The sequence below is a fragment of the Catharus ustulatus genome, chromosome Z (genome assembly GCF_009819885.2).
Source record: "Catharus ustulatus isolate bCatUst1 chromosome Z, bCatUst1.pri.v2, whole genome shotgun sequence".
Lineage (NCBI taxonomy): Eukaryota > Metazoa > Chordata > Aves > Passeriformes > Turdidae > Catharus > Catharus ustulatus.
The window spans coordinates 24,928,146-24,955,703 of NC_046262.2; the positions used below are offsets into that span (position 1 = coordinate 24,928,146).

The 27,558-nt window shown below is 38.9% G+C and overlaps 1 protein-coding gene across 1 annotated transcript in view; it reads left to right on the forward strand.

Moving 5' to 3' along the window:
• ANKRD31 (ankyrin repeat domain 31) overlaps positions 1-27,558 on the forward strand; it is a 67,411-nt gene that overhangs the window by 24,599 nt on the left and 15,254 nt on the right. The window contains exons 12-22 of the mRNA XM_033086207.1: positions 1,586-1,730; positions 3,303-3,364; positions 6,130-6,292; positions 11,205-11,390; positions 12,165-12,307; positions 14,858-15,017; positions 15,429-15,511; positions 16,264-16,345; positions 19,372-19,468; positions 23,122-24,181; positions 27,387-27,527. Of these exons, the coding sequence (XP_032942098.1) occupies positions 1,586-1,730; positions 3,303-3,364; positions 6,130-6,292; positions 11,205-11,390; positions 12,165-12,307; positions 14,858-15,017; positions 15,429-15,511; positions 16,264-16,345; positions 19,372-19,468; positions 23,122-24,181; positions 27,387-27,527 (2,322 nt within the window). The remainder of the gene's footprint in view (positions 1-1,585; positions 1,731-3,302; positions 3,365-6,129; positions 6,293-11,204; positions 11,391-12,164; positions 12,308-14,857; positions 15,018-15,428; positions 15,512-16,263; positions 16,346-19,371; positions 19,469-23,121; positions 24,182-27,386; positions 27,528-27,558) is intronic.

The window sequence follows — 27,558 nt, forward strand, 5'->3', positions numbered from 1 at the left end:
TATGCTGCCTAATTCTTACTGAGTTACAAGATTTTAAAGGTTTTTTTTATTTTGGGATGGCTAATAAGTTTTGTTCCTAAACATTTGGTCTTTTTCACAACTGGGATGAGACTTTGTTTCTCCTGCAAAAGTCTCTCTGGAACAAAGAGGAAGGGTGGACTTTATGTTTTTTATGAGACTTGAAAGCCCCAAGAATAAATTGCAGCTTGTACATAACGACTATTGCAGGTTTGTGAAATATTTCTGAGTTTTGTGACTTTACCTAAGACAGTTGTGAATGAAGGACTCTGCATCTCTTCAAGTAATACTTAGGGGCCAGCAACTTGAGTGATATTGGAAGAGCACTGATCTCAGTTATGTCACTTGAGGCACACCAAGATCATTCAGCACACAGCTGAGTTAAAGTTACTCAAGCTGGTATATCTAGAGAGAATGGTACTACATGGTGATACTGTATTTACTCGTTGCTCTGTTAACTCATTAGCAGTAAAATTGTCTTACTGTAGTGGGCTGTCAGATTCAATTTTGTTGTTTTTTGACTAGCAACAAAATACTGATAGTGATTCAGTAATATGACTTTCAGTAACATCTTATTTGGAACTTTTTCAATGCTACCTTCTCTGTGTGAAGTAGATTAGAAACACAACTTTTGACTACTTTATCTGTACTTGCAACATGCAAAGTCAATTTATTTGAGAAAAAATGATCCTGTTATGGAAGAAGTGTTCTCAACGTTATTGGTTGAAAAAACCTAAAGCTTGGGACAGCTTGTGAAACCCAAAAGGGTTTTTGCTGCCATCCGAACCCTTTTTATTTTACTCTGTTGTTAGGAGAATGTATGAATATGAAAAACTTCATTAACAATTTTCTCATTAGCAATCTGGTTAGAAGTAATGACAAACTTGAACATGCAGGGGAAAGTTCAGTCTGAAATGATAACAGATGGTCAGGAAAGAAATCCAGAGGTACAGGTAAAATTGTGCTAATGCTGGAATACCCACAGAAATGAAATAATCAGACTATAAGTTTCCCATGTCTTAAAAAAGTATTTTGCAAAGGTTGATGGAACATTTTGTTAAAGTGACAATTTCTTGAGTAACCACAGAATCCAGGCTTTATAGTTGTACAAAAATCATAATGTTGGTAGCAAGACCATCTGAATGTGTTTTGTATGAGCTGATACATGTTGTACTTCAGAAATAGCTGTAAAAGCTTCACTTACAGTCACAGGAGTCACAACAGACACATCCAGAGCACAATTTATTTTCTCCTAAAGTAGATATCCTAGATGGACAAGCTTATTTGAACCTTAAAATCACCTGTTATTTTCTTCCAATTAAGAACTATGGGAGGATGAATCTACCTTGTATTTTGAGAGACCTTATTTTAATGGCCATCAGGTTAATAACTGTAACAGTTTAAAAAATAGTAAGACTGTAGGATAATGATGCATCTAGGGGAATAGTTGGTATGTATGAGCTAGAATAAAGAGGGATTTGATTTTAGTTACTCATGTTGTCAAGCACGAGAGAAGCCTGTATGAGGATTCTGAAAAATAAATTATCTGAAAAACTTATTTTTCTAGATGGCAAACTTATTACTTTGGTATGGAGCTGATCCCTTATTAAAAAATGACGTGGGAAGGTGTGCATTAGACGAAGCTTCTAACCCAGCCATGAAGAAACTTCTTAAATGTTATCTAGCAAAATCTAGAAGATACTCAGTAGCAGGTAGGAAAGAATTATTCTGGCATAGCATCACTGCTAAGTGGAGAAATTTACCACATTTGTTGAATGTTTCCTTAATTACTGCTAATACCTCTGTGGCCTTCACTGTCTGATGCCTTGCATTGCCAGTGAGTACTTCTTATCCTCCACAGTATATTGACAAAGTGCAAAAGATAATGACGTCCAGCTTTTTTTGGGCTGGAGTTACCTTTCAGTTGAAATGAAGATGTGAAACACAGCAATTGTCTGTCTAAATGGAAGATGCAGCATTGCTTGACTTGCTGCTAATGGATGAGGTTTAGCTTAGAGGTAGAGATGAAGTTTGGTTTTAAACTGGCATAAAGTCTAAATTTTGAAGGATCCGTAAGATAAAAAATGGGAAACTAGGATTAGATCTGGATCTTAGGGGTTGCCAAGGCTTAATTGTTGTTAGGGCTGCGTACTGGAAAATATTACTGTAGGTAACAGCTAGTGAGTTTGTAAAGAGAAACTTGGATTAGAGCTAGCAATTGGCTAAGGAGAGAATAGTGTCTTGTATAGTCTTGGGAACTAAGTTGTGAAGAAAGTTTGGAGGAGGCTGTTCGATCAGAAGCAGGTATAAAGTAAGCCTTGATTAGAGGTAGGATTAAGACCACTGGCACCCATGGGCCAGTGTGAGCTGTAGTATGCTTAAGTCAGAGAGTCTCAATCCCTCAGACTATTACCCATTACCAGTTTTCCTCATGGGTGCCGATAAAGCTGTAACATGTAGTCCAAGGATAATCAAAAGAGACTTCAGGGCCTCAGGATAGTTGGCAAGGGAATCTGGTAGACAGGTAATTTTTTCCTCTCTTCTTCCTGTTGTGAGCAGGGACATTAGAAGAACCAGACAAAATCAGTCTATTAATGCATGACTCCATAGCAAGTGTTGCTGTCACAGTTCTGTGTTTTTCAGTAAAGGGATTGTTGGGATGTCCTCAGGCCTTCTGGTGTCAGATGGAATTCACCTTTCTCAGAGAAGGAAGAGAGTCTTTGCTCATAAGTTAGCAGGGCTCGTTGACAAAGCTGAAAACCATACTTGAAGGGAGACTGAGAAAATATTGGACTGTCCATGAGAAGCTGTGAGGTGACATGAAGATGAAATAGATGGGGTGCTAGTGAGGGCTCTCAGCCTGCTGCTCTGAGATTCTTCGCGTATCCTGAAATCATTCTTGAAGTCTTACAGAGAGAAGCCGGGGGCTACACTGAGTTTCAAAAAAAATTGCTCATGTCACTAATTGTCAAGGAAATTTGAATGTATGATGACATTCTTTAATCTCATCAAACCTGGTTTGAACAAGAGTCGGTTTGCATCAAAGATTAGACTCCAAAATTTGGTAAACATTTTGTATATTGATACGTTTTAGATTTCAATAAAACCCTTATGGGCTCGATAATTTTTCTTGAAAGCTAAATATTGTAAGTAATGTTACATTAAGTATTATAGGCATAAGATGGTATATATGTTAGTATTATAGGCATAAGATGGTATATATGTTAAGTAAGTTATTAATCTTTTTAGTTCTTGTTTCTTTCTGTACTTCCTTTTCATTTCAGGTGGAGGTGATTCAAAGAACATGTTAGATACTCAGTGTGTAGAAGGTACAAACGAGCACCAGGTATATTTTTATAAAGAAATCTGATTTGATCATAAACTTTTAAGGGCTTGCTGACAGTCCTCAGTAAACTAAAGCAGATGATGCAGATGACTATTTCTGAAGTATGTTTCAGTTCCAGCACACAATGTACTAGATATATCCTGCAGGGACTAGAGTCATAGTGTTAAGTTCATCCTTACTAGTACTTGGTATAAGGTACAACCTCATGAGTATGCAGGACAGAGGCAGGTGTCTCAGGAATGGTGGTTTTTGCTGATTTTGCAAGTGCTGCAGAGCTAATTACAGAGAACATGGTACATCAGTGCCTGTTTGTACTTGCAGAAACCTTACTGAAACTGCCATTTTTTTACCTGGCTTGTAGCAGTCGGATAATTTTGTACTGCCTCTGGGTACATTAAGTTGTGTTGGGTTTTGAGAGGAAAGGGCTGGAAAGACACTGTCTTGCACAGTGCACAATTATGCTGTGAGATCTCAGCAGGATGAAGGAGCTGGTGCCTCATGTGAAGATGACACCATGATAAGTCACTTAGGTCAGTGTTTGCATATAGTGCAACAGCTTTTACATTAAGAGCTGCATTTTCTCCCTCTGTTTCCTTTCTTTCAGCAATGATGACATAATATCTGAGTTGTAGACTGTAGTGTGAATAGATACATCTTTTGGAGCTTTTGAAGTTTTATGTGGTGATGATTACTGTCCCTGTTACTCAGAGTTGTGCAGTATATGTGTCCTTTCAAATGTAATGGTGTAACAGCATCCATGGTGTATAGAGTATGCTTTAAAACACTAAATGATTTATTAAAGTGGTGCTGTAGACATGTAATTATATAAACCTATTACTGTAGATTTGTAATTGATAATGTCAGTAGTTGTGTCAGATGTTGCAGTGTGTGTTCTGGTTTTGTCTCCAAATATAAAGTAATCAGAAGGATAATGCTAGTTAGTCACTGGCCTTTGGACCAGCTGTGTTGTGAGATTACCACGAGTTAATTCTGTGTGTTTTTGATGTGTTATTTACCCTTCTTTGTAATTTCCTGGAATAATTGCAGACAGCCTTGTCAGAAATGTGAAACTAGATCTCTGCTTTATGACCACAGAAGTGAGGCAGTTTAAAATGCAGATCAATAATTCAAACTTGTTCAGTTTTCAAAAATAAATAAAGTTTAAAGCACTACAGTAACATTTATTGTTGGATTTTCCCCTTGAATTTTTACATTATTATACACATATTTCTTAGTTCCTTATTTTCCTGGTCTTGCAAAAAAAGTCAGTTAATTTTATAGCAACACAGTTTTCTTTTAGTATGTAATAAAGGAATTTATCAGAAAATGAAGTTAATTATATGGCCTCTTTTGGAAATAGAATCAAATGCAAGTGTACTTCAACATGATATTACTGGAGCATCAAAAGAAGTTTTTCTGAACATGAACAAAGCAGAAAAACAAACAAAGCAGAAAAACAAACCTAGTGCAAACCATAGTAATAAAGCTCTTCGGAACCTTTCTCTGGAGGCAGAAAAATTAAAAAGAAAACAAGTCTAAAAAGGGCTATTCTTACAGCAGAGGCTACAATGAAGAATAAAAATATTCAGAAATAGTATCTCATGTTGTATGGACCTTAAGTTTAGTTCCACTTACAATCCAAGGAGCTTTACAGAAAACATATTGCCCTCATGATGGACCTAATGAAATGGCCCAGATTATTACTGTATGTGTTCCTAGTTGTTTTGTCACACTTAACGCTGTAGGTAACTGAGCTGTCAGGTGGTATCGCAACAGGAATGTACAGTAATTTCATGAGTATAAGGCGCACCCTTTGGACTAAAATTTTGGTCCAAACTTGGAAGTGCTCCTTATACCCCGAAGAGCCTTATGTATGGACAAAGTTTGGAAATTTGCCAACCCGGAAGTGCAAGCCCGCAGCAGCCCTGAGCTGAGCCCGCCTGACCCTGGTGGCGGCAGGGCAGTGGTGGGCTGGGGCAAACCCAGCGGCGGCGGGACAGGCAGTGGGCCAGAGCGAGTGAGCCTAGTGGCGGCAGTGCAGGCGGCAGGCCAGGGCGAGCCCGGCGGCGGCAGGGCAACGCCGAGCCAAACCAAGCTGAGCTGCGGTCCCGGATGCAGGGCAGCGCTGAGCCCAGCCCGCCCGGCCCCAAACTGAGCCAGTAAAACCTGGGATTGTGCAATTACATTACTAATTTGTTGCTTTGTTGCGCGCGGATCCTCACTGCAAAAAAAAAGTGCACCTTATACGCCAGTGCGCCTTGTATATGGACAAAGCTCGAAAATTTGCCGACACCTGGAATTGCGCCTTATACTCCAGTGTACCTTATACTTGTGAAATTACTGTAATTCAGCAATGATACAGTGAAAATTCATTTGCAGAATGATGGTGGAAGCTCAGCAACTTCTTTGTAAGGGAGTGAAGATCAGCAGTTTGTGTTGTCGCATGTCCGTGGTTTCTGGAGAAAAAGTGTGCACAACATTCTCAGACTGCCTACTTAAGAACACTTGATTCTCAGTCAATATTTGCTCTGACTTCCTCTCCCAGTGTATCTGTTTTGAAGTTATAAGAGGATGTGACAGGGATCAACATAATCTCATGCAGAGTTACAGTAGTAGTTTGAGCGAGAGACTAAATACGAATATGAGAATACCTTCAGAATGATTTTTTGCAAAACTTGACAAATCAAGTGTAATCTGATGTTAATGGAAGTAAAACTAATGTATCACCCCTAAGTTTAAAACTATCTTTGCTTTTGTTTTGATAGATTTCCTTACAGACAGAGGAATCAGAACCAGCATGTGCAAATCCTCAGGAGACAAGCCGAAAAGCAAACGCAAGCTCGTTTTTCAGTAGCAGCAGCAACAAGCTTTCATCTCATCAATCACAATTGAGTCGAGCATCAGAGCAGCAAACACCTAAGAAGTCAGGTGAAAAGTTAATACTTTGTAAACCAGTGGAGGTTTTTTCCAAATGTACATAAGGAAGGCTTTTTGAAATGTGTGAGGGAAAGTTTGACAAGAAATACATAGCATATTGAGCAAATACTCTAGTAAATACCTAAATAGTTCAGACATTGTGCTCCATTTTACAGAATGCACGTTTTGTTTGTGTTATATTCATCAGTGTTTCAGCGTTATGTTAGTGAGAGCTTCATGTTTAGCCTTACTTGAGTATGTTACATAAACAGCAGTTTAAAATAACATATCCTCATCAGGCACAAATCAGCATGGACTCCGATTTTACTGGTACCTCTGGGTTAGCTGTAGTATAGATACAAACCTAATTCCATCAGAATAAGAATCTAGCATCCTCCAGTAGTTGTATTCTCTTCTGCCTGCACATGCAGCTTTTTGTTTAGTCTTTTCATCCCTTGTCTAAGATTTGCATTTATCTTGTAGTCTTACCATCACAATAGAGCCCTACTCCAACTCATCTTAATCTCTATATATTTTCACTTACTGATTTTTTCATAAAGCTGGCACTCATCGTGTGTACTTTGGTTCTTTCTGGAACCAAAACCATGTACTAAATCATGGTACTCCAGACTTGCTAAAACCAAAACCTGTAATTCTGATAGCATCCCTCCTCTCTTAAAATCTTTTTTACCTCCCATTTGTGCCATTATGATTTTAAAAAGTTTTGTTTCAAACTTGTGCCCTATATTTTGATCTCCTCTGAGGTAACATGTCCCAGGCAACTTTTTTCCACATAAGAGATTCTTCAGGTAATATTTTATTTGATAAAATTACAGTAATTTCACATGTATAAGGTGCCCCCTTTTGACTAAAATTTTGGTGCGAACTCAGAAGTGCGCCTTATACTCTGGAGTGCCTGTGCGAGCTGCGAGCTGAACTGCACAGGGCCGCGGGGCTTGGGGGGGCGGGGTGGGGTTGGGGGGGCATGGCTTGCACGGGGCTCAACAGGGCTCGGCACATGTCCTGATTTGGAGGACAGGTGTCTGCTAAGAAAGGCAGGAGCCTCTTTTTAAAATGGAGAATGTAAACCCCCTCTCTCCAAATTATTATAATTTTGAAATCAAAGGGCTCTCAGGCAAAGACATGGGAATTAGGAATAACGGTTCTTTACTAGGGAAATTAAAATAGAAATACAGTACTACAAAGAAACAAACCCCAAACACTGACAAAGTGTCTTGGGTTACAATACAGGATGTGATCAAAGTATCTGTTCTATCACTATCTGTTGTGACTGGGTGGGGCAGTGATCTTTATCTCTGTGGGAGATACTCTGCTAGTGGACCATCCATTGAAACCAGTAGGGCATTGTTCTTTATCTTTGCACCCCCCATCCTTCCTCCAGAGAGTCATTTTCTGCTAATGGCCCATTGAGTCCGACTGTGTGACTGATAAAATTACTTCATCCCACTAAGAGTTGCTCCAGCCAGGGGGGAGAGCCCAGCCTTTCTTACCTAGATAAAAACTGAATTTCTAGGACACCTTTTCTCTACTGGACTCTAGAAAAAAATGAGATTTCTCCACATCACTACTAGACCTCTGGAAGGAAACTGCACCTTCTACAGGAGCACTGCTTCAACTAAACCACATCTGTCACTGTGGGAGGATGCAGCCACTATTTAATCAAACTGCTACCAACACCCTGCCTGACGGGGTGTCAGGTTGTACTCTGACTTTGAGTTTGTTTCTTTGTAGTACTGTATTTCTGTTTTAATTTCCCGAGAAATGAACTGTTATTCCTAATTCCCATATATTTGCCTGAAAGCCCCTTGATTTCAAAATTATAATAATTTGGAGGGAGGGGGTTTACGTTCTCCATTCTAAAGAGAGGCTCCTGCCTTTCTTAGCAGACACCTGTCCTCCAAACTGAGACACAAAGTCAGAGCACAACCTGACACGCCATCAGGGTGACACCCGTCAGGCAGGGTGTTGGTAGCAGTCCCATTAAATGGTGGCTACAGTCCTTCTGCAGTGACAGATGTGGTTCAGTTGAAGCAGTGGTCTTGTAGAAGGGTGCAACCTCTTGCCGAAGATCCAGCGATTTTTTGGAAAAAAGTCCGGTTTTCCTCTGGAGTCCAGGGAAAAAAGGGCGACTTGGTATCCCAGAATTTCAGTTTTTATCTAGGTAGGAAAGGCTGGGCTCTCCCCCCTGGCTGGAGCCACTCCCCATGGGATGAAATAATTTTATCAGTCACACAGTGGGACTCAATGGGCCATTAACAGAAGATAAATCCATGGAGGAAGGATGGGGGGTGCGAAGATAAAGAACAATGCCCTGCCTGGTTTCAATGGATGGCCCGTTAGCAGAGTATCTCCCACGGAGATAAGGATCACTGCCCCACCTGGTCACAACAGATGGTGATAGAATAAATACTTTAATCACATCCTGTATTGTAACCCAAGACAGCACAACTGGTGTGATTGTTACTAATTTGTTACTTTGTTGCACACAGATCCTTGCTGCAAAAAAAAGTGTGCCTTATAGTCTGGTGCGCCTTATATATCAGCAAAAGTTTGGAAATTTGCCAACACCCGGAAGTACGCCTTATACTCCAGTGCACCTTATACTCGGGAAATTACTGTGATTATTTTCTTTGTACCAAGAGAGTGTTGCCATATCAATGGTGGTGCAAGAAAGTATAGCCCTTCATACACTTGAAGACCTTAATAAATTTGGAGTCCAGGACAATGGCATTCAGATTGCTGTAGAAATAAAGCTGGAAAATGGGATGGTGTTTTCTGACTTGTGGAGTTTTCAGATTTTTTGCTCTCCTACACTTTTGTGTCATTAACTGGCCTTTTTATCCCATCTGATTGTTTCTATGTTCCACTGTTCTTCCTTATATTATCCTATTATTGAATAAATATCTTTTTTTCACAAGTGACACAGTGTCACTTTCATCTACAGTCAGTCATTTACTAGGCTTCTAACATTTCCATTATGCATATACAGAAGGCAGGTACAAACAACTTGTTTCTTTTCTTACAGTTCAACCTGTGGAAATAATTGGTTATAGATCTATGTGGAGATATTGAAGGACAATGTCCTTGAAGTTGCTGAGATCTGTCAGCCTAACCCAACCTGATTGCTGGTTACAGTAATCTCTTCATTTTGTCTTTTTACCGTGATGACTGGACTTTGAAATTGCCGAGACCTGGATCTTTTCTTCTCATGACCCACCTGGCAATGCATCCCACACAGAACCAGTATTTTGTGATTCATAAGCCAATGTCCCATCATGCTTTTGCAAATGTTTCGTAACAGTCTTGAAGCAAACTTTTGTGCATGACAATTTAACTGGAAAACTTTGCAATTATTTCTGTTCACTTGCAACCAATATTGCTAAGGTTCATTAGCTTAATGGACTGTTGTATACCCTTTTTTTTTTTCTTCAACGCCTCTAAAAAGTCCCTTGGACATTCTCCCATGAATCAAAAGGGAAGAAAAGGAAGAATCAGCAAGTGGATGATTGCTTTGGGAGTTCAGACTCGAAGCTTTTAGACAAAAGACAATGCTTTATCTTATGATAAAGTAGGTCTCAGATTGGAGGACTGTTTTAATAATGTGATACCTTTGTGTGCTCTAGAATCTCAAGTTTTCATTTAAAAAATGAACTCTTGAGGGTTTTTTGTAGTTAATATAGCGTAGGCCAAGCAGCGTCAGTACAAAGAGAGTTGCCTGAATGCTTTCTCCCAGGTTTGAACAGCCTACAGCGAGCAAGCTGATTTAAAACCAGTATGGTTTATTATCCTCACTGTATGTCTGTCTCTGCTATCACTGCAGTTTGTCTTTCATGTTCTTCCAAATAGTCTTGTACAACAAGGTCCGTAGTATACTTTGAAGGAAACATTGGAAAAGCCATTGTTCCAGAAGGCAGGAGGTGCCTGAGGAAAGGCAGCTGTCAAGTGCAGAAGATGTTTGATACTACTGGATAAAGCTGACTGAGGATTTTTGAGAAAAGAGCTTGTTTGATGAGATGAGGGAGATGCAGGGAGTAGTGCTTACTCTATACATATAATAAATACTTTGTTAATCTCTTTTTTCTGTTGTATCTCTTAGAATTTAGTAGATCTACTACCTGAAGCTTCAGAATTAGAACCTCTCTGATGACCACATGATATCATTAAAAGTGAATGTTGTTTGCTTTGTGAACCAATAAGGATTAAATCAAGTTTGTTTGCAGTTATGAGTCCGGTTGTGCACAAATTGAAATGCCACTGAACATTACTCAAAGACTTACAATCAGTCTACAGTAGTTTTTCACATCACAGTTGTAAAAAATCTAGTGTGTATGTATGTATATATATTCATCAAGCTGCACATATATTCCTATCTGTATCTGCCTTAATCTTTATCGCTCTATCTATTTATGTATGTCAATCACTCACCTATATTTTTCCTGATAGAGAATTATGAACTGATAAGGAGTGGTGCTCAAGTCTCCACTTTTTTATAGTTTTTAAAATATCTTTATGTGTGTAGTTTATATAATTAGCAGCCTGACGACCTGAAACCAGTCCATGGAGAAACCAAACCAGATATTCCCTATCTCTATGTAATATGAAATTTCAACCTTTTCATCTTTCTTGTGGCTTCCTGATTTGTTGTTCCTTTATTGAATCATCTGAGTTATAACTGGAAATTCTTAAGTATAGAGTCTGATTGTTATCTGACCTATTGCACAGGACTTTCTGCCTTTAGTACCTTTTAACTTTTTGCTATAGACAGTTATGTTATTGAATATTTGAAGTGTCAGTGTTACACACCTTTACAGTAATTCAAATGAATTATGAAGTTTAATTTTCTGTTTATACTTAAGGATTCTTTGTGAAAAAAATTTCTAATGAACACACAATATCTGTTTAGAGTCTACCAGGGAAGAAACTGTAATTGTACATGGTACCTGTAAGACAAGAACTGGGAAAAAGAAGAAAATTAGGAGAAATGCAGCAGGGGAAACTCAGCTCCATACTGCTGCTAGGAGAGGAAATGTGTCTTTGGTGAAGACTCTAATATCATCTGGAATTTGTGTCAATGAACAGGACTATGCAGGTTTGAAAATTACTCTGTTTTGGACTTGTTTTATACTACAGTTTTACATTATCTGTAATACAGACATGTTTATATAATTTCTATCATTTTAGTAAAATTACGGATTCTTGGCTTAAAATTTTGAGGAGGAAAGGAAGTCATTAAACAAGTGCAACCACACTGTATGAATACAAGCTTTTGTGTCAGCATGGAGTTAATGCAGATAGTTTCTCAGCAGGGTCTTGTTACTCTGTTGTAGAGCCGTTTTCAGAGATATGTGCAGAAAACATCTGTGTGTGAAGCACATTCAGACAGGTCTTACTTCCTTAGGAAATAAGAACAAAAAACAGATGACACATGCATGTTTTCCTTTTTTCTACCTGAATATATAACATGTTTCTGTTTTCATCTCAGAACGGATACTATTCTATACTAGATGTCTCGCAGACTTGTTACTATAAAATATTACTTGTATTAGGAATCAGATTATTAATATTGTGCTCCTAAGTTTTAAAGTTTTTCTTCCCCAATGTTTCGTTTCTTCTATTATTTTTAGTACTGCAGTAGAAAAGAAAGCAATGGTTTTTTTGCTTAAGACTGGGCTTTTTTCTTTGAAATAAACTGAATTACACACAAAATAGTTTACCTTGGCATTTTGAGGTGATTGCTTGTAAAATTGTAAGGTTGTAAGGTAAGATTTACCTTAAATGCACCAAAATGAAGAGTTACTAATTAGTGACCTTTGGATCTTTCCAAATCTGATGCATACTATATGTGTTATCTTGCCTTTATTAGGTTGGACAGCAATTCATGAAGCCTCTAATGGAGGATTTACTGATGTGATCTTAGAATTACTGAAAGCAGGTGCTGATGTTAACAGCAGAAGTCTCTGCGGTGTTTTACCAATACACGATGCTGTTTGTGGCAATTATTTGGAGGTATATTTTTCTTTTATATAAGATTTCCTAACACAAATTTCCAGCAGAGGGTCAGCAAAGCAAAATCCCCATTTCATTAAAGTAACTAACAAAATTTTATTTTAGGAAATAAACCAGTGTTCTTTAAAGTGATCCAAAATTAGAGAAAAATATTCTTCAGTAGTGACAGTTGAAATTTAGTTGAAAGTTAGTTGACTTTTTAATACAACAGACAAATAATAAAAATTCAGAATCTCTTTGTGGTTCTTTGCCAGATTTCGGCTTCTTAAAAACAGTATTAAAGTTCAACATTCGCAATTTATTGATAGTTCAGTGCTGCTACAGATGGGAATGGTGCATTTCACACTTAAGAGAGAAGCAATAATACACTTTAGTGATATAAAATAGTGAGTTAACAAAATTAATTGATAAATGTGACAGTTGTTTAACACAATTCTATTGTTTACTGCATAGAGAATAGGGTCCCGACTGTAAGGAGGGACCTCCTGTTAAGTCATGATGTTCAGAAAGAACCCCCTTGCTTTCTAAACTCCTTTTCAGATGGCTAGATCCAGACTTCAGCCCACTCAGTCAGCTGTTCATGTGTAAAGGGCTATATGTGCAAAATCATAAAGCACTATATGTGCACAATCAATCCTTTCTATCACTTGGCTAAGATTTCAAAGTTTAGCAGTGATTATGGAGAATCTGTTGTGACAAGGAATTTCTCTGCCTCGCAGAGTAACACTGAGATGTATCCCTACTCAAGGGAAGGTCCTGGTATGCAGCCCTTTGCTGTGTGAGAGAGCTCAAGGGACCCTGGGCTTTGCACTATTTATGAAGTAAGATTGTTGATTTATGGTCATGTTTGCATACCAATAAGATGCCTGGGTCACTGTTGACAATACCCTTTGTTCCCCTCAGAGTCTGGAGTAGGCTGGATGCAGCTATCACTGCTGCCCCTGGTGGTTGTGGCTTAAGCAGGAGAGGAGAGTAGCTTGTAGCCGTACAGCCCCCAGTCATGGATGGAACATTTTTCACTAGGTCAACTTGCCCAAAGCCCTGTCCTATCAAACTTCAAACACTTATTGAAATGGGATAACCACAAATTCTTTGGCCAGTCTGTTTCAGTGTCTCACTACCTTCACTGTAAAAAAAAAATATTTTTTGTAAAGAAAAAATCCTGGACCTGTTGTTTAAAAATAAACAATTTTTTATTAGCTGGTCCCTTCCAATCCAAACCATTCTGTGGTTCTAAAAAACAGACTATTTGAATTAGAAGGGAACTACAGTGATCATCTTGTCCAACTGCCTGATCCCTTTGGGACCAACCAGAAGTTAAATCATGTTAACATTGTCCAGATGTTTCTTAAACATTGGCAGACTTTAGACATTGACCACCTCTCTAGGAAACTCCTCTAGCACAGCTCAGACACATTCCCACTCATCTATCACTGGATCCGAGGGAGAGAAGATGGGTATCTCCCTTGCCACTTTACCTGCTCAGGAAGCTGTAGAGAGCAGTGAGGTCACCCCTTTGTCCGAACTAGACTAGCCCAAAGTCCTTAGTGGCTCCTCACAGGACACGTCTCCCAGCACTCACCAGCTTTATTGTCTTCCTCTGGATACAGTCAAGGACCTTTACATTCTTCTTAATTTGTGGTGCCCAGCACTGCACAGAAATAAATAAAACATTCTTTTGACAGAATGAGTTTTGGGGAATTGAAGTGTGAAGGTGATGCCGTATTGTCTCAAACATGCTTCTATTTCTGTCTGGACAATTCATGTTTTATCATATTTATCTTTTTCTTTGAGCAAGGGTAAAACAAAGGGGATGATTTCACAAGCTTCAAGCCAGACTATCAGTAGAGCTCTTGCAAAAATATATTATTTCAGTATTTTGGCGGAGAACAAACAAAGAGCATCCTGAACTTTCAGTCAGCAATCTTGATCTGATGTGTTTTCTTACTTAACTGCACTCTGAGTGTAAGAAATAAGAAAAAATGCTAAAGCTGAGAAATCACACATATGAAAATTTTTCTGTCATCTAGGCTCTGACTTCATCAGTACTTTCATATGATCTGAATTTAGGGGTAGACAATTCCATTGATGCCACTAATCTCATTTCCACATTTTGCTGTTAAGCAAACTTGCAAGTTTTTTGGAATTAGGAAAAGAATTACCAGTTCATGAAACCAAAACCATTATTAAAGAAAGAAATGCAATTCTGTCCTGCACTTTGGTCTTAATGCAATTGGCCAATTCCTTTTAATTTAGATACATGGTGTTTTGTAATTGTTCTGTATAGCTATAAAACCGTAAAAATTAGTACTGTAAAAATTACATGTTGTGAAAATGTGTGAATTATTTGCATACTTTAGTGAAGAAATATAAGATAGAAATCTGTGTTGATAATAGCCAATTATTGGTTTTGTTTAGTTCGGATTGCAGATATAAAGATTGTAGAGTACCTTATTTGAACCTGTATTATTTGTGATGTATGTTAGATATAACACATACAGTTGTATAAGTTCACAGCAAGAATTAGCACTGTTCAAATAACAAAAATAGGCAGCCAGGATTCTGCTGCAGCATGGAGCAAATCCCAATGAGAGGGATGGTTCAGGACAGAGTGCTTTCAATCAAGCTTGTAGTGAAGAAATGAAAGAACTGCTGAAGTCGTATGGTGCTATGGACTCTCTACTTCCTGTTCAAACTGTTGAAGTTGCTGGTATGTTAGTTTTGTAATATAAATCATAGGATTACCCTGTAATCTTAAGGAAAAATCATACATTCAAATGGTATGACACTGATATTTTTAATTCTTTTAACTATTGAATGCTGTTTATTTATTTACAAAAAATAAGATTCATGAATGGTTTTGGGTTTTTTTTCTGAGAGAATGATATTCAGATTTTTATTATTATCCATATTTTCCTTCACAGGAAGGGAAATGAGTGATTTTGAAAATGGTAGCTTTTATTTCTTCATGCTATCTAAATTTGATCTCTTTTGTATATATAAGATATTTTTCGTTAGTTGATCTACCATTGCGTCTTTGTAACCTGTATCAGCTAATCCAGCTTATGATGCTCCTGCAAATTAATTTTAAATTTTATTTATCTTTTTCTTAATTGTGGAGAGGTGAAATCAAAACGTGATTGTTACGACTGCTATAAAAATGATGATGCAGCTTTGGAGACACAGCCTGAGAAGTACAGTGTGGTAAGTATAGTTAACAGAGCAGATAAACTGCTTTGTGGTGTATGCATAGTGACATTTGCTGACTGAAAAATATATAAATATAATTTAAATAATTAATCCATTAAAATGTTTGTAAAAACAGCGTCATGCAGAGAGTTACAGTAGATAAGTTGTGGTTTACATGTATGAGTATGTTTACTATCACTTCTCTGTTCATGATTTCTGTGCATTTAAATTTGTTGTGCAAACAGTAGTCATTATTGACACACATTTCTTATTGCTTACAAAAATAGAGAAAAGGTCATAAGTTCTGAAGCTTTAAGCACATTTCCAGAATGGTTCTTTTTGAAACAGTAATGAGTTGTCATCACAATGATGAAGGTATCCAGATATTGTTTATCTTAAAACAACAAGGAAGATTTTTGCACAAGTTATTAACTCTTCCTGATGTCTGTCTACATTGTCTAGTTGATGCTGTCATGGTGAAACTCACTTTCCAATCTTTGCTGTGCACTCAGAGGTTTCTGGAGGACTCTGAGCATGGACTAGTTTGAATGCCACAGCAAACCCAGGCTGTGACAGCTCCTTGCAGAGCAAAGTTCTTGGCGCTACGTATCTCTATCCTACCAGTGCCCCATTACCTTTACACAGTAATTCCCAACGTGGAATGAATTAAGTCTGCCAATGCCTAAACTGCAGGCCATGTACCATGTCCTGATTTGTATGGTGCACTTGGCTCTACTTCTTACAGTAATTTCTGTGTTTGTTAACAGGAGTCTGTTGCTGCTATACAGGATACAGAAAAGAAACAGGAAGAACTGTTGCTATTTGAGTTAAGGACTTCTAAAGATGCAGGTAGACATAATTGAAGTGTTTCACCTATTTTTAGTGGGTAGATATCTTTGGCAATATAACTGTTTTTAAAACATTGCAGATAATGTATTTGAATATCTTGTCTGGAAAATGCAGCTTCAGAGAATAAGATTTTAATAACACTCCTCAGGTGTGGGCACTTCCTGAGACAGAATTCTGTTGCACAGGAATTAATTTTGTGACAAAAAAGGGGGACATGCCACTTGGAGGCAGGTGTCTCAAGTCAGCCTAATCATACAAAAAGGGATCATTAGTTAAGAATGCATGCTGCTAGTAGCATTATTCAGTTATGAGCATGTGAGCCCCTGCATGATCAAGAACAGCTATGTCTGTATGTAAAGTAACAGATGAAGCATTTTTATTCTTCTATGGCTGGACTTCCAGGACCCTCAAACAATTTATGAGAGAAAAAAAGAGAACTCTTTACAGCAAACAACGTGAATGATGGGCAGTTTCAGCCCATTTGTCTTAGGCTATCAAATCTCAGTTCGGATTAATCTCAAAAATTTACTAAGCGACAGTGACTTCCTAGGTGATCATGATGCTGCTTCTGTGTAGCTGTTGGAGTCTATTATGTCCATGCTGTGTGCTCCAAGAGGCATAGCTTGCTGCCAGAATGCCTTTGACCAAGGTCTCTCTCCTCAACTGCCCTTCCCCATCTAGGCAGGGCTGTTCAATTGAAGCATCTCATACTCATGAAACAGTTTTACTTTCTGACAGAAAGAAAGGGTTTGTTTTTAAATTTATATTCCTAAATACAGACTGGAGCTTTGAAATGGTATTTACAAGTAAATTTATCCCTTTAAAAATAAATGTGATATATGGAATTATGTGGATTGATAACTCAAATTTATAGTGTATGGACTGTTAGTTGAAATAGGTGTCTTCTTGAAAAATGTTTGACAGGTAGGTAGATGATACAATAGACAGATGCCTGTGCATGGACATCAGTGCAATTTCATGAATGAGCTAAAAGAAGTATGAGATTTCTCCTTTTCAGGGCTAATCAGGCTTCTCTTGTTCAGGGGTGTGAGAGAAATTAACATGGATCTGTTACCACTACTGACAAAAGCATTAGTAGTGTAGTACCTCTTAAACTACGTTGTAGCCATTACTATTGATGAGGCAAAAGACTGAGCAAGTATATAGAAGTACACTGAAAAACTTAAAAAGTAAAGTAAAATCTCAAGGTATTTCCATGCAGTGAAATCTACTATAAATAACAGATTGAGATTTTTTATTAAACTGCCTTAATAAGAGCAATACTTACATATTAATAAGTAGGCAAATACTGGCAGGTACCATGAAAAAGGTTTGGGAAAACATTTTATAAATTTCAATTTATCATTTTTCCTGATTACGTAAAGCTTGTATTGACTTTTAGAATTTCAGGAATTAGGTTACAGTTTTAGCACATTATCCCAGTGGTGTCCACTGGTTGTGACTTCTAACCCTCTAACGTTATATGTCTAAGAGGTAGGGTATATAAAGAAGAATTTATAATTGCTCTTTTTTATCATTTAACATTTTGAGTTAGAAACTGTGTAAAACTGGGATAAATATACTTTTACCTTTGTATGTAACTTGAAACAGTCTAGCTATTTCTTCATTAAGAAATTGATTAAGCTATTTCATAATACTTCAAACAAAAGTTTTAGGCACCTTTTTAAGATTATGTAACTTCTGCAGGTAGCCTCAGTATAACTGTCATGTTATGTAGCTACTTGTAACAAAAAGCTTAAAAATTTTCAGGGCTTATTATCTATAGGGCAGTTCTTTAATTTATTCTTTTTTCTTTTATTAATTTCCTAAACAAGGTCCTTGCACTTCAAAATTTTCAAGTACAGTAGTTTCACTATTATAAGCCGCACTGAGTATAAGGCGCACTTCTGGGTGTCAGCAACTTTTCATTCTTTGTCCATACATAAGCCGCGCCTGATTATAAGCCGCACATTACAATACAGAGTGTGATAAAAGGTGTCTATTCTATCACCATCTGTTGAGACCAGGTGGGGGCAGTGATCCTTATCTCAACGGCAGATATTCTGCTAATGGGCCATCCATTGAAACCAGGCAGGGCATTGTTCTTTATCTTTTCACAACCCATCCATCCTCCAGGGAGTCATTTTCTGCTAATGGCCCATTTAGTCCCACTGTGTGACTGATAAAATTACTTCATCCCATTGGAGGTTGCTCCAACCAGGGGGAAGAACCCAACATTTCTTACCAAGATAAAAACAGAGGTTTGGGGACACTAAGGGAGCCCCTTTCTCCACTGGACTCCAGAGGAAAACCGGATTTCTCCACATCACCACTGGACCTCCGGAGGGAAACTGCACCTTCTACAGGAACACTGCTTCAACTGAATCACATTTGTCACTGCAGGAGGATGCAGCCACCATTGAATGAGACTGCTACCAACACCCTGCCTAACGGGGTGTCAGGTTGTGCTCTGACTTTGTCAGGGCTTGGGGTTTGTTCCTTTGTAGTACTGTATTTCTATTTTAATTTCCCTAGAAAAGAACTGTTATTCCTAATTCCCATATCTTTGCCTGAGAGCCCCTTGATTCAAAATTATAGTAATTTGGAGGGAGGGGGTTTACATTCTCCATTTCAAAGAGAAGCTCCTGCCTTTCTTAGCAGACACCTGTCCTCCAAACTAAAACAGCAACTTTTCATTCTTTGTCCATATATAAGCCACACCTGATTATAAGCTGCATTTCGGGTTTGGACCAAAATTTTAGTCAAAATGCGTGTGGCTTATAATCGTGAAATTACTGTACTTGACCTTTTTTTTTTTTAATGTTAAACTTGTAATGAATTATTTCTATAAGAATTTTATTTAAAAGACTCCAGTTGTAAGGAGCATGCATGCATTACAGTATAAGGCACTTAACAGTCTCTTCATATTTTGGCTGTGTATCTGCTACAGTGAAATTGCTATTAATGTAATTATTTTCTGCTTCTTATTGCCATCATAATTTTGATTACTTCAAAATATTGAACAGATGTGTATATACAACGGCTGTCTCAGATACAAGATAATTTGAATGAAATACTTGCAAACCAGAAAACAGAGAGGGATGCCCTTGCTAAAAAATACAGGTAAGTAGAATACAAGGGTTCTATTCATAGAATGCTATTCTTTGCAGTAGTAGTGATAGAAGTTTTTAGGAGATCAGCATATAGTAGCATAAATCTGTGTGGTTTTCATTCAGATTTTTGGAAGCATGATTGATATTGGCTTCAGTTACTTCAGTTACCTGAAAGAAGAACTTCTGGGATTACTTAATGCATACTAATCAGTTGCTGTGCTCACAGAGAGCGTTGAAATTAGGTAGTGAACAATACAAAATATTTGGAAAAACACAGAATAACAGAATAGTCTGAGTTGGAAGTGACTCACAAGGATCATCTAGTCTAACTCCTAACTCTGCACAGCGCTATCCACAAGAATCCCACCATGTGCCTGAGAGCAATGTCCAAACACTTCTTGAACTCTGTCAGCTTGGTGCTGTGACCGCTTCCCTGGGGAGCCTCTTCCAGTGCCCAACTACTTCTGTGTGAAGAATCTTTTCCTGATATCCAACCTAAAGCTCCCCTGACACAAATTCAGTTCATTCCCTCAGGTCCCATCACTGGTCACCACAGAGATCAGTGCCTGCCCCTCCCCTTCCCTCACAAGGAGAGGATGTAGACTGCAGTGAGGTCTCCCCTCAGTGTCCTCCAGGCTGAACAGACCAAGTGACCTCATCTGTTCCTCATACAGCTTCCCCTCAAGGCCCTTCACCATCCTCATGGCCCTCCTCTGACCCTCTGTAGCCTTACATTAGGCTATTGTGGCACCCAGAGCTGCTGCCAGCGCTCAAGATGAGGCTGTCCCAGTGCAGAGCAGAGCAGGACAATCCTCTCCCCTGCCCTGCTGGTGATGCTGTCCCTGATGTCCACAGGGGGCCCTCCTGGCTGCCAGGGCACTGCTGACTCGTGTTCAACTTACCAAAGACCAGGACCCCCAGGTCTCTTTCCATGTTGCCACTCTTCAGCCTCGCATTCTCCAGTCTGTCCATACATCCAGGGTTGCCCCATCCCAGGTGCAGAATCCATCACTTTTCCTTATTGAACATCACATGGTTGGTGTTTGCCCGATCCTCTGATGTGTTGAGGTGTAACAGGGCCTCTCTGCAGGGCCTCCCTGCAGAGAGGGAATCAACAGCTCCTTCCATTTTTGTATTGTTAGTGAATTTGGTTAGTATCCCTTCCAGTTTTGCATCCATGTCATTAGTGAAGATGTTGAAGAGCACAGAGGCCAAGGTGGAACCCTGTGGTAAGTCACCAGTCTGATGTCACCCCATTCACTAGAAGCCTCTGAGCCCAAAATGTGAGGCAGTTGCTCACTCATCGTGTGATGTGTTTATCCAGCTGTGTGCTGGCATTTTGTCCAGAAGGATCCTAGGATCCGGTGAGAGACAGTACCAAAAGCTTTACTGCAATTCAAGAAGATCACATCACCTGCCTTCCCTTGATCAGCTAGGTGGGTTACCTTGTTGTAAAAGGAAATCAGGTTTGATAAGCAGGACTTTTTCCCTCATGGAGCCATGATACCTAAGCTGAAATTAGGAAATGGGGATATTGAACAATTACATTCATTTGCAGTATCATGGAGGAAAGTAGTAGCAACTCAAAACACTACTTGGAGTGTCCCTGCCTCTGATTTGTTTCTTTACCACGCCTAGAATAGAGTGTTCTACCAATGTCCAACAAGAACCATTTAGAGAAATGACTTGAAGCATACTTTCGGATGTTCATTCTTTTTGTGAGAAAAATTAAAATGTGAGCTAGGGTTATTCATCTTTGTGTGAGCATGGACTGTGTGAATTAGCAGCTTCATGATGCTAGCTCTCACAATGCCTCTTTTTGCTTCCTTCTGAGAAATAGGAGGTTGGTCGTATGGGGAGTGCTTACCTAACAATGTAGCATCCTATTCAACTTTCAGGTAGTCCCATGGCAAAATATAAAGGCTGGTTAAACAAAGAGACTGAAATATTTCTGTCACAAGCCATTGTGCCAATTATAAAATGTAAGATTAAACAGATAACAATAATTTTAAAAAGGATTTTATAAGGAGTTAAGAGTTGGGCAAAATGGTGACTGAATTAAGAAACAAGGGCAGTAAAAAATTAATAGCTTTTCTAGTATTGAGAGTGAGATTGTGTTCCAGAGTGAAATCATTAATATTTCTGGATGTTGCAGATATCCTGCAGCTAGTGTAACAGCTATCCATCAATAGTAATGAGCTGTATTGCAAGTCACATTATATTTACTTTATTTGCATAGTGAACATCTTATTTTTAATTAATTGGCTTATAACTTTTGTCACACAAGCCATAGAAGATCAGGAGACATCATCACATTTTCCATCTTCCAGTTGTTCAGTTGTTGTCTCAGAGGGAGATACTACTTACATTGTTCCTTTTCTGTACTAAGATGTAGGTATTAACATCTTCTGTGCTAAGGTAATAAGATATATCTTCTATTTGAGAAAAATTAGCAAAAGAAGTATTTTATTTGTTAGTGGCTGTAAGTTACTTTGTTATTTTAGTGACACTGTCTTTGCCTCTTCAGTTGCAGCTTCTTCTGTACTTGTGTAGCAATAAAGCAACAACACTTCCCAGAGCAAAAACTGCTAGGAAAGGGTGTGGAAGCCTCTGACCTGTGTAGAAGTCTATAGCTCTCATGGATCACTCAGTGATAGACTGTATGCTGATAGTACATGTATTCTAAGCACATGAGGTACCAAGCAGTATCACAGTACGGACAGCTATACTGTCAAACCGTGTTTTTTCTGTCCTTGTTCTGAGCTGTCTAGTCTTAGTGTAGTTTTGTCCTGACCCTCTCAACAGTCTCTTTTGAGGCTGGGATGGTGTTACCTGCATGGCACCTCTGCAGTGGGTGGCCTTAAAAGCAAACCATACTGCAACTCCTTTCCCCACAACTTGTGTTACTTCTTTATCTTCCCAAAATGATGCCACAGTGTTAGTGATACCACTTATCCCATGAAGGGAAATTAGGAGAAAAGAGTGTTATGCTGAATTGATGGCTCTTGTACCGAAGAAAGTGGGTTAAATAAAGAATTCCCTTCCAGCAGAAAGGAGGTAAAGTCTCCCATGGAAGAGGTCTCACAGGAAGGAGGCTCGGTCTGGGAACATCCTAAACTGATCTGTCTTCTTTACTTTAAGGTCATGTGGCATTATTACAATGGTAGCTTTATAAAATCTTTTGTTGTGTACACCATTAAAAAATCCTTATAGTATCATGCTTCAAGAGCTTATCCTGGAGTAATTTTAAAAGGTTCCAATGTAGACCTTCGAGACAGGGAATTCAGTGTGCTACTATGATTTGTGGTGATAAAAGAGCAGTTGGTGATACAGTTTTGATCCTCTGAATTAAAGGTGGTGTAAGGATATATATCCTGTGAATTAAGCAGTGGTAAAGGCAAGAGTATTTCTAAAGTTTTTATGATCAACATTTTAATTCTGTGGGATTCCCACTTCCATCTTAATCCTGCTGTAGGATTCTGCACTTTGTTGTCCATAAACCTGAGAGTTGAACATTGAACTTCATACATGATAAAAATACTGTTCAAATTTTAAATGTTGGCTGAGTCCTTTGAAACATATTCTTTGTGGGTTATGTATATCAAACTGTTTTAATTCTGTATTTACAGTAACGCCAATGTTGTTATTTTTCATTTTCTATAGGGCTTCAGTGGAATCATTTAAAAAAGGTGCACTAAGGAAACAATTAGTTTACCTTGCCTCTAGGCAAAAGAGCCTGTTGACTATTTCCCAAAACCAAGAAAAATTAGTGCAGAAAATACAAAATTACAGAAAAACAAAGCAAATATTCAATTCATCATCAGAGAAGCAAATCTCAAACTTAGTTATTTTTCATGGAACTGATACAAGACAAAATTTAACTGCTAATGAAATCATATGTCCTAATGCAGTAACATTTAGTATGGGGCTTGGTGCCAGCACACCTAATGGAAACAGAGTAGAAACACATGTCTCTTTAGAAAATAGATTTTCAGCTCAGGAAGGCATCCAGCACCCACACATCTGCTTGGATGAGACAGGAGCAAATAAAGAAGCAATTACAAGCAAAGAGGCTTCTGATCATGCTTTGGCATCTGGAAACAGGGTAAGAGAATATCCCTTTGACAACATATCAAAGCTGACAAATGCTGCAGAAGTGATGACATTGCCTTCAGAAACTACTATTTCCACTGCTAAAACAAAGTGCTCACAGCAAAAAGACATTGATTGTGTAGCAATTGAAGGACAAAGAAACAAGTCCTTAAATCCCACTTCTAACACATTAAATATTGTAGAACCTCGAAGCACTGTTGTCAGTAGGAATGTCTATCAGACAGCCAGTGTCTGCAAGCGGTTTCTTTCAAATGAGGATCGGCACAGATATGTGAATAAGAAAGAAGCTTTACAGCAGCAGCAGCAGCGGCAGCCGCAGCAAGCAATTTTGTTAGTGTCTACAAAGAATTTCTCTAATACTTCACAGCAAATGGTCTTTCAGAGTAGTGAGAATTCATTTAATGCCAACCTGATGCTTACTAATCTTACCTCAAATACAGACTCTCCAGCAAATACCAGTGAGAAATCTTCACAGAGTAATGGTAATCAGGAGTGGGAGCAAAAACAAGTGCGATATAGATGGAAGAGTAAGAAACAGCATCAGTTGATAGATCTGCTTGAATTGGGAAGGATAAAGCCCGGAGAAAATGTTTTAGAATTCAAGCTGCAGGTAATTGTTGAGAAGGAATAATGTCAATATTAGCAGATAATGAAAATACTCCACACACTAAAATGGGGAAAGAGGAGGTCTCATGGTTTAGTCTGCATCTCCAGTGCTTACTAGTGAATATTTTTATTAATTGGTTATAGGTAACTGTTCATGAGCTTAAAAGGAAAATGAGGTCTTCTGTTAGCCCATCATTTTAAGACTCAGAATATTGCATAAGTAAAATTTGTGTTTAACTTTGCATTACTAGTTTGGTAGTATTTCTTATTGCTAGAACCACGGTGGAATCTTTGGCTGATTTGCGTTGATACCTGATTAATTAATACCTGATTTTCATAGTGAAAGGAGCAGGAATGTTATGACTTAATGTTATTCTTGGAAACAACTGTCAAGTCCCTCAAATAAAAAAATGTGACATCAAAGATTTCACAGTGCTGTAATAGGCACGAATACATGCAAAATTACTTGCTTACATGCTTGCTGGTTCTGTAAGCATATAGTATGGTATGAACCATATTTAAAAAAAAAGAAAACCCTCTTTTTTTAAAAATACAAAAGCATTTCCCTGTCCCTCCAAATATGAAGCAGATTTGCACAGCAGCTGCCAGGGGCCTAGCTTAGTATTGAGCATATGAGGGAATCATTAACTAAGCTCCCAGATGTGAGCTAGTGTTACAGTTTGGCACTGGCCAAATGCCAGGCAACCTCTAAAGTCTATCACTTGCCCTCCCCTGCCACAGCTGGGCAGAAGTGAGAGAAAAATTTAATGAAGGCTTTCTGAGTTGAGATAAAGACCAGGAGAAAACACTCCAAGGGCAAAAAAGGCTCAACTTAGAGATACAAAATGAGTTTATTACTATCAAAATAGAGGAGATAATGAGAAATAAAAATGAGCCTGTAAAATATCTTTTCTTCCTCCAGTACCCTCCTTCCTTCCCACTGATGGCTCGGAGAGACAGGGCATGGGGATTTTGGTCAGTTCTTCACCCGAGGTTTTCTTCCACTGCTCAGGGAGAGGAGTCCTCCCCTGTAAGACCCTGGAGTCCCTCCCACGGGACACGGTTCTCTGTAAACTTCCCAACATGGTTCCAATCTCATGAGCAGCATTCCTCCCAAAACCTCTGTGCCATGGGTCACTCTTCCACAGGGTGCAGTCCTCCAAGGAGAGGCTGCTCCAGCATTGGAAGCTGGGGCCCCCTTTCTCCCCTGGGTCTCTCACAGGATCACAGCATCCTCCAGGCATCCACTTGCTCTGTCATGGGCACCTCCCATACAGGTTGACGGTGGATCTGTGCATTCCCCATGGATCCCCATGGGCTGTGGGTGGATCTCTGCATCCCCCATGGATCCCCATGGGCTGTGAGCGGATCTCTGCATCCCCCATGGATCCCCATGGGCTGTGGGTGGATCTGTGCATCCCCCATGGATCCCCGTGGGCTGTGGGTGGATCTCTGCATCCCCTATGGATCCCCATGGGCTGTGAGCAGATCTCTGCATCCCCCATGGATCCCCATGGGCTGTGGGTGGATCTGTGCATCCCCCATGGATCCCCATGGGCTGTGGGTGGATCTCTGCATCCCCCACGGATCCCCATGGCTGCAGGGCACAGCTGCTTCACCATGGTCTCACCACGACCTGCAGAGGAATCTCAGCTCCAGCTCCTGGAGCACCTCCTGCCCTCCTTCTGCACTGACCTTGGTGTCTCTGTGTTGTTTCCCTCACAGGTTCTCATCTCCTCCTCTTCTCTGGCTAGGATAAACAGTGCCTACTTTGTTTTGATTTTCTTTTTAAGTATGTTATCACAGAAACATTACCATCATCTCTCATTGGCCCAGCTCTGGCCAGCAGCGTGTCCATCCTCAGAGCCATCAGGGATTGGCTCTGCCAGACATGGTGGAAGCTTCCAGCAGCTTCTTACAAAAGCCACCTCTGCACCTCTCACCCCACTACCAAAATCCAGGCTGTGCAAAATAACTAAGAAGGATAAAAAATTCACTATGCCTACTGTAATTTTTCAAGACAGTTGTCTGTAATAAATTGATCCATGTGGATCCTAAGGAATTCTAACCCAATGCTGCAAGTACTAGTGTTTAACATAGAGAAGTCAGTGATCTTTACTAGGATGAAAATGATACTTATGTCTTGGAAGACAGTGCTGTAGAAATTGAAATTCAGAAGCCACTGTCTGTTGCTTTGCAAAGAGATGATCAGTGAATTTCTCTCCTTTGTAATTTTAGAGATGTACTTGATAACAACATACAGTTGGTACATAGCCCTTACTTAAGGTTAGCTTTGGGCGGGCAAAATGCAGTTGTTGAATGCTGTAGACCTAGATTTTGAAATTGTGAACTCAATTGAGTGCTCATTGAAATATTTGTGTTAATTACCTTAATTTAATTCTTAAAGCAACCCCAAGCCAGTGGGTATGTTAGGAGATGGTTCAGTATTTGCTGGTGCATCATTCTCTTACTTGGATTGTTTAACCTTATGAATGACAAGTGACCTTACCAATTTCTAACAGAGTTGGTCAGGAGCTAATTGCTGCATTATTTAGCTGTGTTAGTCCAACTGTGGCCAATATGACAAAACCATTACTTACTCAACTGTGAACAACTATAATTTGCTTCTGGAGAGGCATAAATGTTTGCAGAACTGGACTGTATTATCATTATGAAGGAGGCATTAACAATAAGTTCATTCATACTTAATTTTGCATAAGTTAAGACTGTCAGGAAGCTTTAGGTGTCCTCCTAAAGCATGTAAGTGATATCCCTTGATATAAAAGAAATATTTGTGCAAATATGGTTCATGTTTGAATGGCTGCTGAAACTTCTCTCTGACATATGTGTACCTCGTGTAGCAGTTTCTTGTAAAGATTTGCCTTGTGTAAGTGCCTGAGTTCAGTATTGCAAATTAATTTTTTCAAGGCCTTGTTACGTGTAAGAGGAGCTAAGATTCAAATACGGTTCTGACAAATACACATAAGGGAGATTTGTCCTCTGATTGGCTAAAACATATTATTCTGGTGGAATAAATTGTCTTATTTTATACAGTCTTTGATAATGGCATTAAATTATGTAACTTTTTCTCAGAGAAAAACAGAAGTATCTGCAACTTTTCAGCTGTATTTTTCCTTGGCACTTTTCATGTTTCAAAGATCTTATTGCATATTTGTTAATTCGTGAAATTATTTCTTACTCTTTTTTAGGAATTTAGTCATAAAGCTACACTCTTAAAGAATGGCAAGATCAGAACCAGTAAAGGACAAATACTACAGAATCCAGTTCAATGGGTTAAAGATCTACTAGGACGTGGTATTTCCGTGACACGGAATTACGTGTGGAATAAGGTAGACCTGATTTGATTCCTGAAGTTAGCAA